General features: G+C 40.3%; 1 protein-coding gene across 1 annotated transcript; it reads right to left on the bottom strand.

The window, feature by feature from the left end:
• Window positions 1-255: 255 nt before the first annotated feature.
• Window positions 256-861, bottom strand: LOC130966803 (protein MAIN-LIKE 1-like). Its single transcript, XM_057891627.1, has one exon. It carries the CDS (start codon window positions 859-861, stop codon window positions 256-258), a length of 606 nt encoding a protein of 201 aa, XP_057747610.1.
• Window positions 862-14,623: the final 13,762 nt, after the last annotated feature.

Here is a 14,623-nt window from a genome sequence, read left to right as displayed (position 1 = left end):
AAATATGCTAAAATCTACATGAAATTACCCCCAAAAAGCGTATAAAATATCCGCTCATCATACATCTACTGAAATATGTGTTCAGATTATCCAATAGAATATTAATGAATACGCAGTTATTTATGTCAAATTGAAATAGATACGGCCTAGTATAGTACCTGGAGGCCAACGGCCAGCTCAACTCCTCATATCCTGTAGGCCTAAACCGAGGAAAGCGCCAAAAGATCCATGACTGAAGTAGCTGAAGCGGGCCCGCTAACTTGACGACATGTCTGTTCGCCACTTGGCACATGCACCGGTACAACCAAGCCAATGCGGCAGAACCCCGCTGTAGGTACTCAGCTCCTCCAGCCTCGCTACATACGGAAGCCATCTGATGTGAATCCGGTTCCCTGACTTGTCTGCAAACAGCTGCGTGCCCAACAACATCATGATGTACGCACGGGCATATCGACGCACAGTGTCATCATCTGCATCCTCAGAGCACTCACCGAAAGTCTCCTGAAACCAGCTGCAGTTCACTGCGTACTTCTGAACCTGACTGGGAGGAGGTATAACTCCGAGCAACTCCTGGAACCAGACCCAGGCTGGACGGCCACCCTCGATGTATATATGGAACTCTGACAAGCACCCGCTCACATAACGGCCGTCCACTGGCAAACCGAGCTGGTATGCCACGTCCTGGAGTGTGATCGTGCACTCTCTGAACGGTATATGGAACGTGTGCGTCTCGGGACGCCATCGCTCCACGAATGCACTGACAAGGGCCTCGTCTAGCCGGAACCATCGGTCGTTCAGCCTTGCAAGATGGTATAGACCTGCCATCTGCAAGTACGGAACGTATCTGTCATCAAGTCGCATGCCCTGCTGCCGCCGTATGCTCCTAATGCATCGCTGGGGCTGCGCACAAAATGAACCGCATAGTTATAACCAGCATAAAAACCAACCACAACCGTAAGCAGCACGATAAATCATCAACAAACCATTCTGCTAAATAAAACTGCATACCCTAAACCACTAACATAAACCGCTTGCATAAACCACTCGCAAAAACCGCTAACATAAACCACCAACATAAATGGTGCACGAATTTGTAATCCGCACAACTAACCAGCAAGTGCACTGGGTCATCCAAGTAATACCTTACGTGAGTAAGGGTCGATCCCACGGAGATTATTGGTTTGAAGCAAGCTATATTTATTTTATTAATCTTAGTCAGGAGGCCAATATGATTATAAGTGAAATTACTAGATTTGATTAGAAAAATAAAAGAGAATAACAGCGTTACTTGTTGTGCAGTAATGAGAAATATGTTGGAGTTTTGGAGATGCTTTGTCCTTCGAACTTCAACTCTTCCTTAAAATCCTTCAACACACGCAAGGCTCCTTCCATGGCAAGCTCTATATAGGGTATCACCGTTGTCAATGGTTACCTCCCATCCTCTCAGTGAAAACGTTCCTATGCTCTGTCACAGCACGGCTAATCATCTGTCGGTTCTCAATCAGGTTGGAATAGAATCCATTGATTCTTTTGCGTCTGTCACTAACGCCCAGCCTTCAGGAGTTTGAAGCTCGTCACAGTCATTCAATCCCAGAATCCTACTCGGAATACCACAGACAAGGTTTAGACTTTCCGGATTCTCATGAATGCCGCCATCAATCCGGCTTATACCACGAAGATTCTGCGTAATGAATCTAAGAGATACTCATTCAGTCTGATGTAAAACGGAGGTGGTTGTCAGGCACACGTTCATAGTTTGGGGAAGGTGATGAGTGTCACGGATCATCACCTTCTCCATAATTAAGCGCGAATGAACATCTTAGATAAGAAAAAGCGTGTTTGAATGGAAAGCAAAGGAATTGTATTAATTCATCGAGACGCTGCAGAGCTCCTCACCCCCAACAATGGAGTTTAGAGACTCATGCCGTCAAAAAGTATGTAATTCAGATCTGAAAATGTCATGAGATACAGAATAATTCTCTAAAAGTTGTTTAAATAGTAAACTAGTAACCTAGGTTTACAGAATATGAGTAAACTAGGATAATTGGTACAGAAATCCACTTCTGGGGCCCACTTGGTGTGTGCTGGGGCTGAGACTAAAGCTATCCACGAGTAGAGGCTTTTCTTGGAGTTGAACTCCAAGTTATGACGTGTTTTGGGCGTTCAACTCCGGATCATGACGTTTTTCTGGCGTTTAACTCCAGACAGCAGCATGTACTTGGCGTTCAACGCCAAGTTACGTCGTCTATCTTCGCGCAAAGTATGGACTATTATATATTGCTGGAAAGCCCTGGATGTCTACTTTCCAACGCCGTTGAGAGCGAGCCAATTGGACTCCTGTAGCTCCAGAAAATCCATTTCGAGTGCAGGGAGGTCAGGATCCAACAACATCAGCAGTCCTTTTTCAGCCTAAGTCAGATTTCTGCTCAGCTTCCTCAATTTCAGCCAGAAAATACCTGAAATCACAGAAAAATACACACACTCATAGTAAAGTCCAGAAATATGATTTTTGCTTAAAAACTTAATAAAATTCTATTAAAAACTAATTAAAACATACTAAAATCTACATGAAATTACCCCCAAAAAGCGTATAAAATATCCGCTCATCACAACACCAAACTTAAACTGTTGCTTGTCCTCAAGCAACTAGATAAATAAAATAGGTTTTAACAGAAATTAAGAAGTAATAATATTTTAGAGTTTTAAATGAAGCTCAGATTCTTATTAGATGAGCGGGGCTTGTAGCTTTTTGTTTCTGAACAGTTTTGGCATCTCCCTTTATCCCTTGAATTTCAGAATGGTTGGCATCCATAGGAACTCAGAATTCAGATAGTATTATTGATTCTCCTAGTGTAGTATGTTGATTCTTGAACACAGTTATTTTATGAGTCTTGGCCGTGGCCCTAAGCACTTTGTTTTCCAGTATTACCACCAGATACATAAATGCCACAGACACATGACTAGGTGAACCTTGTTCAGATTGTGACTTAGCTTTGCTAGAGTCCCCAGTCAGAGGTGTCCAGGGCTCTTAAGCACACTCTGTTTGCCTTGGATCACGACTTTAATCACTCAGCCTCAAGTTTGTAACTTGGACCTGCATGCGACAAGCACATGGTTAGGGACAGCTTGGTTTAGCCGCTTAGACCTGGATTTTATTTCCTTGGGCCCTCCTATCCATTGATGCTCAAAACCTTGGATCCTTTTTACCCTTGCCTTTTGGTTTTAAGGGCTCGTGGCTTTTTCTATTGCTCCTTCTTTTTTTTTTTGACTGCTTTTTCTTGCTTCAAGAATCAATTTCATGATTTTTCAGATCATCAATAATATTTTTCGTGTTCCTCATTCTTTCAGGAGCCAATATTCATCAAATTCAAAGTACAAGTTATGCACTGTTCAAGCATTCATTCAGAGAACAAAAAGTATTGCCACCACACATAATTAATTATAATTTTTATTATTAAGAACTCGAAAAATATAGATTACTTCTTTATTCTAAAAAAAATTCTACTACTTTATTTATGCCTGATGATGATGAGAAAAATAAATTATAGCTTAATTGGAAATAAAATCAAAATAGACATACTAATTACTACTACTAAATATCTCCTAAGGTAAATTTCTATAATACTACTATCACTAAGTTAAAGCAGAAAAATTGGAACTCAGCAACCTGTTGTTTTGAGGAGTAGATGTCCCTCTAATCTGTGGGGTGCTTTTCAGGGATTAATTTTTGGCGCTTTAGCTCCCTTAGATCACGCCCTTGCTCTTCCTGTTCCTTAAGCAGTTTGCAAAGCATGCTACTTTGATTGTTCTGTTCTTCCTTTATTTGGTCCATAGCTTCTTGCAATCTGGAAATAGAAGCCTCAAGATGTTCCCAGTATTCGAATTGAGGTAGTTCTGGGAGGGCTTCCTGTGCTCTCCTCTTGGCAGAATTATCTTGTTGCTGTTGTCTGACCATTGATATTCCAGTGATTGGCCTCTCAACTGGAATATACTCTGTTATTCCCATCTTCACTCCGGCATCTTTGCAGAGCATAGAAATTAAGCTTGGATAGGCCAATTTGGCGTCCTTGGAATTCCTGTTTGCTATTTTATATAGCTCACATGAGATCAGTTGATGGACTTCTACCTCTTTTCCCAACATGATGCAGTGAATCATGACAGCTCTTTTGATGGTTACTTCAGAACGGTTGCTGGTAGGCAATATGGAACGCCCAATGAAATCCAGCCAGCCTCTGGCTACTGGTTTTAGATCTTCTCTTTTGAGTTGAATTGGGGTGCCAGTGGTGCTGGTAGTCCACCTGGCTTCAGGGATGCATATGTCCTCTAGAATCTTGTCTAGACCTTTGTTTACCCTCATCATTCTCCTGTTAAAGGAGTCTGTGTCATCTTTTAGTTGAGGAATCTTAAATATTTCCCTGATCTTGTCAGGATGAGTATGAACAATCTTTCCTCTGACTAAGGTCTGATGGTCATAGAGAGCAGCTCCAATTATTCTCTGCCTGTCTGTCTGCCATAAATTAGCATAGAACTCTTGAACCATGTTTCTTCCCACTTTCGTTTCAGGATTGGTCAGAATTTCCCAATTCCTGATTCGAATTTGCTCTTGAATCTCTTGATATTCATCTTCTTTCAGATCAAATTTGACTTCCGGGATCACTGATCTGTGACTCATTATTTTGTAGTAATGATCTGAATGTTCTTTAGTTAAGAACTTCCCTTGATTCCAAAGGGGCTTTGGAGCACTCTCTTTCTTGCCCCTTGGGGTGGGTTGCTTTCCTTTAGGGGCCATGAATTTAATGAGTATTTTTTGTGATCACGGATAACCACACCAAACTTAGAGCTTTGCTTGTCCTCAAGCAAAAGAGAAGAAAGAAGAGGGAGAGGAAGAGAGCAAGTGTGGCAAGGTGATGAAGAGTGGGGCGCCGAACTCAATATATGGGGAGGGGGTGGGAAATTTCGAAAATAAGAAAAGGATAAGATAGAAGATATGATTTATAAAAGATAGATATGCTAAGAAAAAGATATAGTTTAAAAAGAGAAAGATATGAATAATATTTAAAAAAGATAGATTTGAATTTTTAATTTTGAAAAAAGATTTTTAAAGAGATAATTGAGTTTTGAAAATAAATTTTAAAAGAGTTTGATTGGATTGAAAAATAATCTGTTTTTATGGATTCAGATACATTTGATATTTTTGAAAAAGGGATTTTAGAAATTAGGATTTTTAGAACACTAATTTGGATTGAGGGATGATAATTTAAAATATGTTTATGCAAGAAATCATGAATTGAAACATAAATAAAATTAGAAAATTTGTAAAGAGAAACGAATTTTACCTCCTCCCCACCATCCTGGCATTAAACGCCCAACTGCTGCATGGTTTGGGCGTTTAACGCCCAATTGTTGCTTCTCCTGGGCGTTCAACGCCCAGCTGATGCATCTTTCTGGCGTTGAACGCCAGGAAGTCCTTTGTTACTGGGCGTTTTTCTAAACGCCCAGGATGCTGTTAATCTGGCGTTAAACGCCCAGAAGGTGCTTCTTTCTGGCGTTTAACGCCCAGAAGATGCTCCTTTCTGGCGTTTAACGCCCAGAAAGCTACCCTTACTGGCGTTGAACGCCCAGTGGGTGCTTCTTTTGGGCGTTCAACGCCCAAAATGTTTCTTACTGGCTTTTCACGCCAGTGAGCTTCCAAATTTCCCTGTAACTCTGTGAATTCAATCAATTGCTATTTTTACCCTTTGAAGATACTTGGACACATACCTGTAAAAAAAAGGAAATTTATTTAATTAGTAAATAAACTTTGTAAATGGCTGGGTTGCCTCCCAGCAAGCGCTTCTTTATTGTCTTTAGCTGGACTACCACTGAGCTCTAATCAAGTCTCAGTTTTGAGCATTCTTGCTCGAAGTTACTTTCAAGATAATGTTTAATTCTCTGTCCATTAACAATGAACTTTTTGTTAGAGTCATTATCCTGAAGCTCTACGTATCCATATGGTGATACACTTGTAATTACATATGGACCTCTCCACCGGGATTTTAATTTCCCGGGGAATAATTTGAGCCTAGAATTAAATAGCAGAACTTTCTGCCCCGGCTCAAAGACTCTGGATGACAATTTCTTATCATGCCATCTTTTCACTTTCTCCTTGTAAATTTTTGCATTCTCGAAAGCATTGAGTCTAAATTCCTCTAGCTCATTTAGCTGGAGTAAACGTTTTTCTCCAGCTAACTTGGCATCAAGGTTCAGGAATCTGGTTGCCCAGTAGGCCTTGTGTTCCAGTTCCACTGGCAAGTGACATGCCTTTCCATACACAAGCTGGTATGGAGAGGTCCCTATAGGGGTCTTGAATGCTGTTCTGTATGCCCACAAAGCATCATCCAAGCTCCTTGCCCAATCCCTTCTACGGTTAATTACTGTCCGTTCCAGGATTCTTTTGAGTTCTCTATTTGAGACTTCAGCTTGCCCATTAGTCTGTGGGTGATATGGAGTAGCTACCCTGTGGCTAACTCCATAACGAACCAAAGCAGAGTAAAGCTGTTTATTGCAGAAATGAGTGCCCCCATCACTGATTAATACTCTAGGGGTACCAAATCTGCTGAAGATGTGTTTCTGGAGGAATTTTAACACTGTTTTAGTGTCATTAGTGGGTGTTGCAATAGCCTCCACCCATTTGGATACATAATCCACTGCCACCAGAATATAAGTGTTTGAGTATGATGGTGGGAAAGGTCCCATGAAGTCAATGCCCCATACATCAAATAACTCAATCTCCAAGATCCCTTGTTGAGGCATGGCATAACTGTGAGGTAGATTGCCAGATCTTTGGCAACTGTCACAATTAAGCACAAACACTCGGGAATCTTTATAGAGAGTGGGCCAGTAGAAGCCACTTTGGAGGACTCTTGTGGCTGTTCGCTCACTTCCAAAATGTCCTCCATACTGTGATCCATGGCAGTGCCATAGGATCTTCTGTGCTTCTTCCTTAGGCACACATCTACGGATTACTCCGTCTGCACATCTCTTAAAGAGATACGGCTCATCCCAAAGATAATACTTTGCATCCGTGATCAGCTTCTTTATTTGCTGTCTACTGTACTCTTTGGGTATAAATCTCACTGCCTTGTAGTTTGCAATGTATGCAAACCATGGCACTTCCTGGATGGCAAAGAGTTGCTCATCCGGAAAGGTTTCAGAGATCTCAGTGAGAGGGAGGGACGCCCCTTCTACTGGTTCTATTCGGGACAGGTGGTCTGCTACCTGATTCTCCGTCCCTTTTCTGTCTCTTATTTCTATATCAAACTCTTGCAGAAGCAACACCCATCTTATAAGTCTGGGTTTTGAATCCTGCTTTGTGAGTAGATATTTAAGAGCAGCATGATCAGTGTACACAATCACCTTTGATCCTACTAAATAGGATCTGAATTTGTCAATGGCGTAAACCACTGCAAGTAGTTCTTTTCCTGTGGTTGTGTAATTCTTCTGTGCGTCATTTAAAACACGGCTGGCATAGTAAATGACGTGCAGAAGCTTGTCATGCCTTTGTCCCAACACTGCACCAATAGCATGGTCACTGGCATCACACATTAATTCAAATGGTAATGTCCAGTCTGGTACAGAGATGATTGGTGCTGTAACCAATTTAGCTTTCAGAGTCTCAAATGCTTGCAGACACTCTTTATCAAAGATAAATGGTGTGTCAGCAGCTAGCAGGTTGCTCAGAGGTTTGGCAATTTTTGAAAAATCCTTTATAAACCTCTTGTAGAATCCTGCATGCCCCAGAAAGCTTCTGATTGCCTTAACATTGGCAGGTGGTGGTAATTTTTCAATTACCTCTACTTTAGCTTGATCCACCTCTATCCCCTTGTTCGAGATTTTGTGCCCAAGGACAATTCCTTCAGTCACCATAAAGTGACACTTCTCCCAGTTTAAAACCAGGTTAGTCTCTTGGCATCTCTTTAGAACAAGTGCTAAATGGTTAAGGCAGGAGCTGAATGAGTCTCCAAACACTGAAAAGTCATCCATGAAGACTTCCAGAAATTTTTCCACCATATCAGAGAAAATTGAGAGCATGCACCTCTGAAAGGTTGCACGTGCATTGCATAGCCCAAATGGCATCCTTCTATATGCAAATACTCCAGATGGGCATGTGAATGCCGTTTTCTCCTGATCCTGGGGATCTACTGCAATTTGATTATAACCTGAATATCCATCCAGGAAGCAGTAGTATTCATGACCTGCTAGTCTTTCTAGCATCTGGTCTATGAATGGTAAAGGAAAATGATCCTTTCTGGTAGCTGTATTGAGCCTTCTGTAATCAATACACATACGCCACCCAGTAACTGTTCTTGTAGGAACCAGTTCATTTTTTCATTATGAACCATTGTCATGCCACCTTTCTTAGGGACGACTTGGACTGGGCTCACCCAGGGGCTGTCAGAAATAGGATAAATAATCCCAGCCTCTAGTAATTTAGTGACCTCTTTCTGCACCACTTCCTTCATGGCTGGGTTCAGCCGCCTTTGTGGTTGAACCACTGGTTTGGCGTCACCCTCCAGTAAGATCTTGTGCATGCATCTAGCTGGGCTAATGCCCTTAAGATCACTGATGGACCACCCAAGAGCTGTCTTGTGTGTCCTTAGCACTTGAATTAGTGCTTCCTCTTCCTGTGGCTCTAAGGTAGAGCTTATGATTACAGGAAAGGTATCACCTTCTCCCAGAAATGCATATTTCAAGGATGGTGGTAATGGTTTGAGCTCGGGTTTAGGAGGTTTCTCCTCTTTCTGAGGGATTTTCAGAGGTTCTACTATTCTCTCTGATTCCTCCAGGTCAGGCTGAACATCTTTAAATATGTCCTCTAGCTCTGATTCGAGACTCTCAGCCATATTGACCTCTCTTACCAGAGAGTCAATAATATCAACACTCATGCAGTCATTTGGGGTGTCTGGATGTTGCATGGCTTTGACAACATTCAACTTAAACTCCTCCTCATTGACTCTCAAGGTTACTTCCCCTTTTTGGACATCAATGAGGGTTCGGCCAGTTGCTAGGAAAGGTCTTCCTAGAATGAGAGTTGCACTCTTGTGCTCCTCCATTTCCAGCACCACAAAGTCAGTAGGAAAGGCGAATGGCCCAACCTTGACAATCATGTCTTCAATCACGCCTGATGGGTATTTAATGGAGCCATCAGCAAGTTGAAGACATATCCTGGTTGGTTTGATTTCTTCAGTTAAACCAAGCTTTCTGATAGTAGATGCAGGTATTAGGTTGATACTTGCCCCAAGATCACATAAAGCTTGCTTGGTGCAAGTGCCCTCTAATGTGCATGGGATCATAAAGCTCCCAGGATCTTTAAGCTTCTCAGGTAAGCTTTTCAGAATGACTGCACTGCATTCTTCAGTGAGGTAAACTTTTTCAGTTTCCCTCCAATCCTTCTTATGACTTAAGATCTCTTTCATGAACTTAGCATAAGAGGGTATTTGCTCAAGTGCTTTTGCAAACGGAATCTTTATTTCAAGAGTCCTGAGATAGTCTGCAAAGCGGGCAAATTGCTTATCCTGTTCCGCTTGGCGGAGTTTTTGAGGATAAGGCATTTTGGCTTTGTGTTCCTCAACCTTAGTTGCTGCAGGTTTATTACCTACAGAAGTGGGTTGGGAAGCCTTTTTAGAAGGGTTGTTATCAGCACTTGTATGTGACTGATTCCCCACTGGTATTTGAATGCCAGTGGTGGGAGCTGGAGTGGCGTTAAACGCCACTTCCTTGTTTGTTACTGGCGTTTGAACGCCAGAACCATGCTCCCTTTGGGCGTTCAACGCCGGATTCATGCTTGTTTCTGGCGTTGAACGCCAGGAATGAGCATGGTCTGGGCGTTCAGCGCCAGCTTTATTCCTCTCTGGGCTCTGATTGTCCTCAGAGGGATTTTGAGTATCCACCTGTTCATTTCTTGGTTTCCTGCTGCCTTGAAGTGAGGTATTTAATGTTTTCCCACTTCTTAATTGAACTGCTTGGCATTCTTCTGTTATTTGTTTTGACAGTTGCTTTTCTGTCTGCTTTAATTGTACTTCCATGTTCCTGTTAGCCATTCTTGTTTCCTGTAATATTTCCTTGAATTCGGCTAGCTGCTGAGTTAGAAAGTCTAATTGCTGATTGAATTCATTAGCCTGATCCACCGGACTGAGTTCAGCAGTTGCTGTTTTAGCTTCTTCTTTCATGGAAGATTCACTGCTTAGGTACAGATGTTGATTTCTGGCAACTGTGTCAATAAGCTCTTGAGCCTCTTCAATTGTTTTTCTCATATGTATAGATCCACCAGCTGAGTGGTCTAGAGAAATCTGAGCTTTTTCTGTAAGCCCATAGTAGAAGATGTCTAATTGCACCCATTCTGAAAACATTTCAGAGGGGCATTTTCTTAGCATCTCTCTGTATCTCTCCCAGGCATCATAAAGAGATTCATTATCTCCTTGTTTGAAGCCTTGGATGCTTAGCCTTAGCTGTGTCATCCGTTTTGGAGGGAAATAGTGATTCAGGAATTTTTCTGACAGCTGCTTCCATGTTTTTATGCTGTTCTTAGGCTGGTTATTTAACCACCTCTTAGCTTGATCCCTTACAGCAAATGGAAACAGTAATAATCTGTAGACATCCTGATCCACTTCCTTATCATATACTGTGTCAGCAATTTGCAAAAATTGTGCCAGAAACTCTGTAGGTTCTTCATGTGGAAGACCAGAATACTGACAATTTTGCTGCACCATGATAATGAGCTGAGGATTCAACTCAAAGCTACTAACTCCAATGGAGGGTATACAGATACTACTCCCATATGAAGCAGTAGTGGGGTTAGCATATGACCCCAGAGTCCTCTTGAACTGTTCATTCCCACTTAGTTCCATGTTGGAATAAAAGAAATGGTATATATGTTGATATTATTTATTTTATAAAAATTAATTTTTATAAAATAAAATAAAAACGAAATAAATAAAAGAAAGTGGGAATATTTTGAAATTGAAAATTGAATTTTTATATAAAATTTTCGGAAAATGTAGTTCAGAATTAGTTAGAAAATAAAATTTTTTTGAATTTTGAATTTTATGATGAAAGAGAAAAACACACAAAAGAAACAAGACTTAAAATTTTTAGATCTAATGCTCCTTATTTTCGAAAATTTTTGGAGGGAAAACACCAAGGAACACCAAACTTAAAAATTTTAAGATCAAGACACAAGAAAAACTCAAGAACACCTTGAAGATTCACAAGAACACCAAGAACACAAGAAAGAACACCAAATTTAAAATTTTTAGAAAACCAAGACAAGTTTTCGAAAATTAAAGAAAGATTAACAAGAAAACACCAAACTTAAAGTTTGGCACAAGATTAAATCAAGAAAAATTATTTTTGAAAAAGGTTCCAAAGCGTATACCCAATTATCAAGAATATAAGCCAATACTCTAGCCAATTGGGAATAAATATAACACTTGTTCTGAATATTCCAATTAATGCTTTTAAAAAGAACACAAGTGAAACAAGAAAAGACACAAAGCAAGAAAAACTCAAGATCAACAAGAAAGATAAACAAGAACAACTTGAAGATCAATGAAGAACAAAGAACACAAGTCGAGAATTTTAAAGAAAAATATAAGACATGTAATTGACACCAAACTTAGAACAAAACACTAGACTCACGAAAATTAGCAATTAATTAAGAAAAATAATAAATTTTGAAAAGAAATTTTTGAAAAGAAACTATCCTATCAAGATTTAATGACTCTATAATAATAAAAATAAAAATAAATTATTCCTAATCTAAGAAATAAAATAAACCTTTAGTTGTTCAAACTCAAATAATCCCCGGCAACGGCACCAAAAACTTGGTGCACGAATTTGTAATCCGCACAACTAACCAGCAAGTGCACTGGGTCGTCCAAGTAATACCTTACGTGAGTAAGGGTCGATCCCACGGAGATTATTGGTTTGAAGCAAGCTATATTTATTTTATTAATCTTAGTCAGGAGGCCAATATGATTATAAGTGAAATTACTAGATTTGATTAGAAAAATAAAAGAGAATAACAGCGTTACTTGTTGTGCAGTAATGAGAAATATGTTGGAGTTTTGGAGATGCTTTGTCCTTCGAACTTCAACTCTTCCTTAAAATCCTTCAACACACGCAAGGCTCCTTCCATGGCAAGCTCTATATAGGGTATCACCGTTGTCAATGGCTACCTCCCATCCTCTCAGTGAAAACGTTCCTATGCTCTGTCACAGCACGGCTAATCATCTGTCGGTTCTCAATCAGGTTGGAATAGAATCCATTGATTCTTTTGCGTCTGTCACTAACGCCCAGCCTTCAGGAGTTTGAAGCTCGTCACAGTCATTCAATCCCAGAATCCTACTCAGAATACCACAGACAAGGTTTAGACTTTCCGGATTCTCATGAATGCCGCCATCAATCCGGCTTATACCACGAAGATTCTGCGTAATGAATCTAAGAGATACTCATTCAGTCTGATGTAGAACGGAGGTGGTTGTCAGGCACACGTTCATAGTTTGGGAAAGGTGATGAGTGTCACGGATCATCACCTTCTCCATAATTAAGCGCGAATGAACATCTTAGATAAGAACAAGCGTGTTTGAATGGAAAGCAAAGGAATTGTATTAATTCATCGAGACGCTGCAGAGCTCCTCACCCCCAACAATGGAGTTTAGAGACTCATGCCGTCAAAAAGTATGTAATTCAGATCTGAAAATGTCATGAGATACAGAATAATTCTCTAAAAGTTGTTTAAATAGTAAACTAGTAACCTAGGTTTACAGAATATGAGTAAACTAGGATAATTGGTGCAGAAATCCACTTCTGGGGCCCACTTGGTGTGTGCTGGGGCTGAGACTAAAGCTATCCACGAGTAGAGGCTTTTCTTGGAGTTGAACTCCAAGTTATGACGTGTTTTGGGCGTTCAACTCCGGATCATGACGTTTTTCTGGCGTTTAACTCCAGACAGCAGCATGTACTTGGCGTTCAACGCCAAGTTACGTCATCTATCTTTGCGCAAAGTATGAACTATTATATATTGCTGGAAAGCCCTGGATGTCTACTTTCCAACGCCGTTGAGAGCGCGCCAATTGGACTCCTGTAGCTCCAGAAAATCCATTTCGAGTGCAGAGAGGTCAGGATCCAACAGCATCAGCAGTCCTTTTTCAGCCTAAGTCAGATTTCTGCTCAGCTTCCTCAATTTCAGCCAGAAAATACCTGAAATCATAGAAAAATAAACACACTCATAGTAAAGTCCAGAAATATGATTTTTGCTTAAAAACTTAATAAAATTCTATTAAAAACTAATTAAAACATACTAAAATCTACATGAAATTACCCCCCAAAAGCGTATAAAATATCCGCTCATCAATAAACCACCAACATAAACCACTAACTCAAACCACTGACATAAACCACTAACATAAACAACTTCCCTAAATCACAAACCTAAACCACTAGCATAAACCACTAACTTAAACCGCTAACTTAAACCACTAACATAAACCACCTACATAAACCACCAACATAAACCACCAACATAAACCACTAACTTAAACCACTAACATAAACCACTAACATAAACCACTACCCTAAACCACAAACCTAAACCACTAGCATAAACCACTAACTTAAACCGCTAACTTAAACCACTAACATAAACCACCTACATAAACCACTAACATAAACCACCATCTAACCCACATGCAAAACCACTAAGGCACAAATACCGCTAGAATCAAAAATAGTTCTGTACTAACCTCCTCGTTGATGACCCCGGCTATATGAGTGACTCCGTCCAAGCGATATAACCGTGCCAGATCGTCCCCCATAAGCAGAGTATTCCGTTTAGGTCTTCCTCGGAGAGAATCTGGGTCGTTTTCTCTGAGATTTTGTGGGGTAGGGGGAGGAATAATAGTTCGAATGAGGGTGATTCGAACTCCTTATATAGCTGAATCACCCCTAATTCAAACCACCTTGGTTCGAATTATGAAGGAGCAAGTCAAGGGTAATTCGAACCAGCTTGGTTCGAATTACATGGTTTGGTTTCGAATGAATAATTCGAGCTAGGCCAGTTCGAATTACGTGCATGAAGAGTTCGAACCACCTTGGTTCGAATTACGTTCAAACTTCCTCTACCCTAATTCGAACCACCCTGGTTCGATTTACTAAGGTTTGTAGTTCGAACCACCTTGGTTCGAATTACATAAAGATAGTGTTTGGCTTATTGCTGAAACGATTTTTGGTTTGGCGTATTTACGTTACACACTTCTTACCTTGGCTTATTATGGTTTTTTACCCTTATTTTAATTATGAATATTATTACATGAAATTGTAGAGGAGCTTCATCAAAAGGGCTTCAATCTATTATTAAATATTTAACTCAAAGATACAAAAGTTATTTTTGTATCCTTCTTGAGACTCATATTTCAAGTTCTAAATCAGAATCAACTATCAAAAGGTTTGGTTTCAATGACTGGTGCATTAGCGAGGCAGATGGTTTTTCCGGAGGAATTTGGTGTGTGTGGGAAAAGGATGAATGGAATATTAAACCTCTCCATATACATAAGCAATTTATTCACCTTGAAGTGAAATGGAGGGA

The sequence above is a fragment of the Arachis stenosperma genome, chromosome 3 (genome assembly GCF_014773155.1).
Source record: "Arachis stenosperma cultivar V10309 chromosome 3, arast.V10309.gnm1.PFL2, whole genome shotgun sequence".
NCBI classification, from domain to species: Eukaryota; Viridiplantae; Streptophyta; class Magnoliopsida; order Fabales; family Fabaceae; genus Arachis; species Arachis stenosperma.
This window is presented reverse-complemented; position numbering and strand designations above follow the sequence as displayed.

What these genes read in the sequence shown, in the direction of transcription:
- LOC130966803 (XM_057891627.1), bottom strand. Translation starts at nt 861, where the DNA reads ATGCGACTTGATGACAGATACGTTCCGTACTTGCAGATGGCAGGTCTA.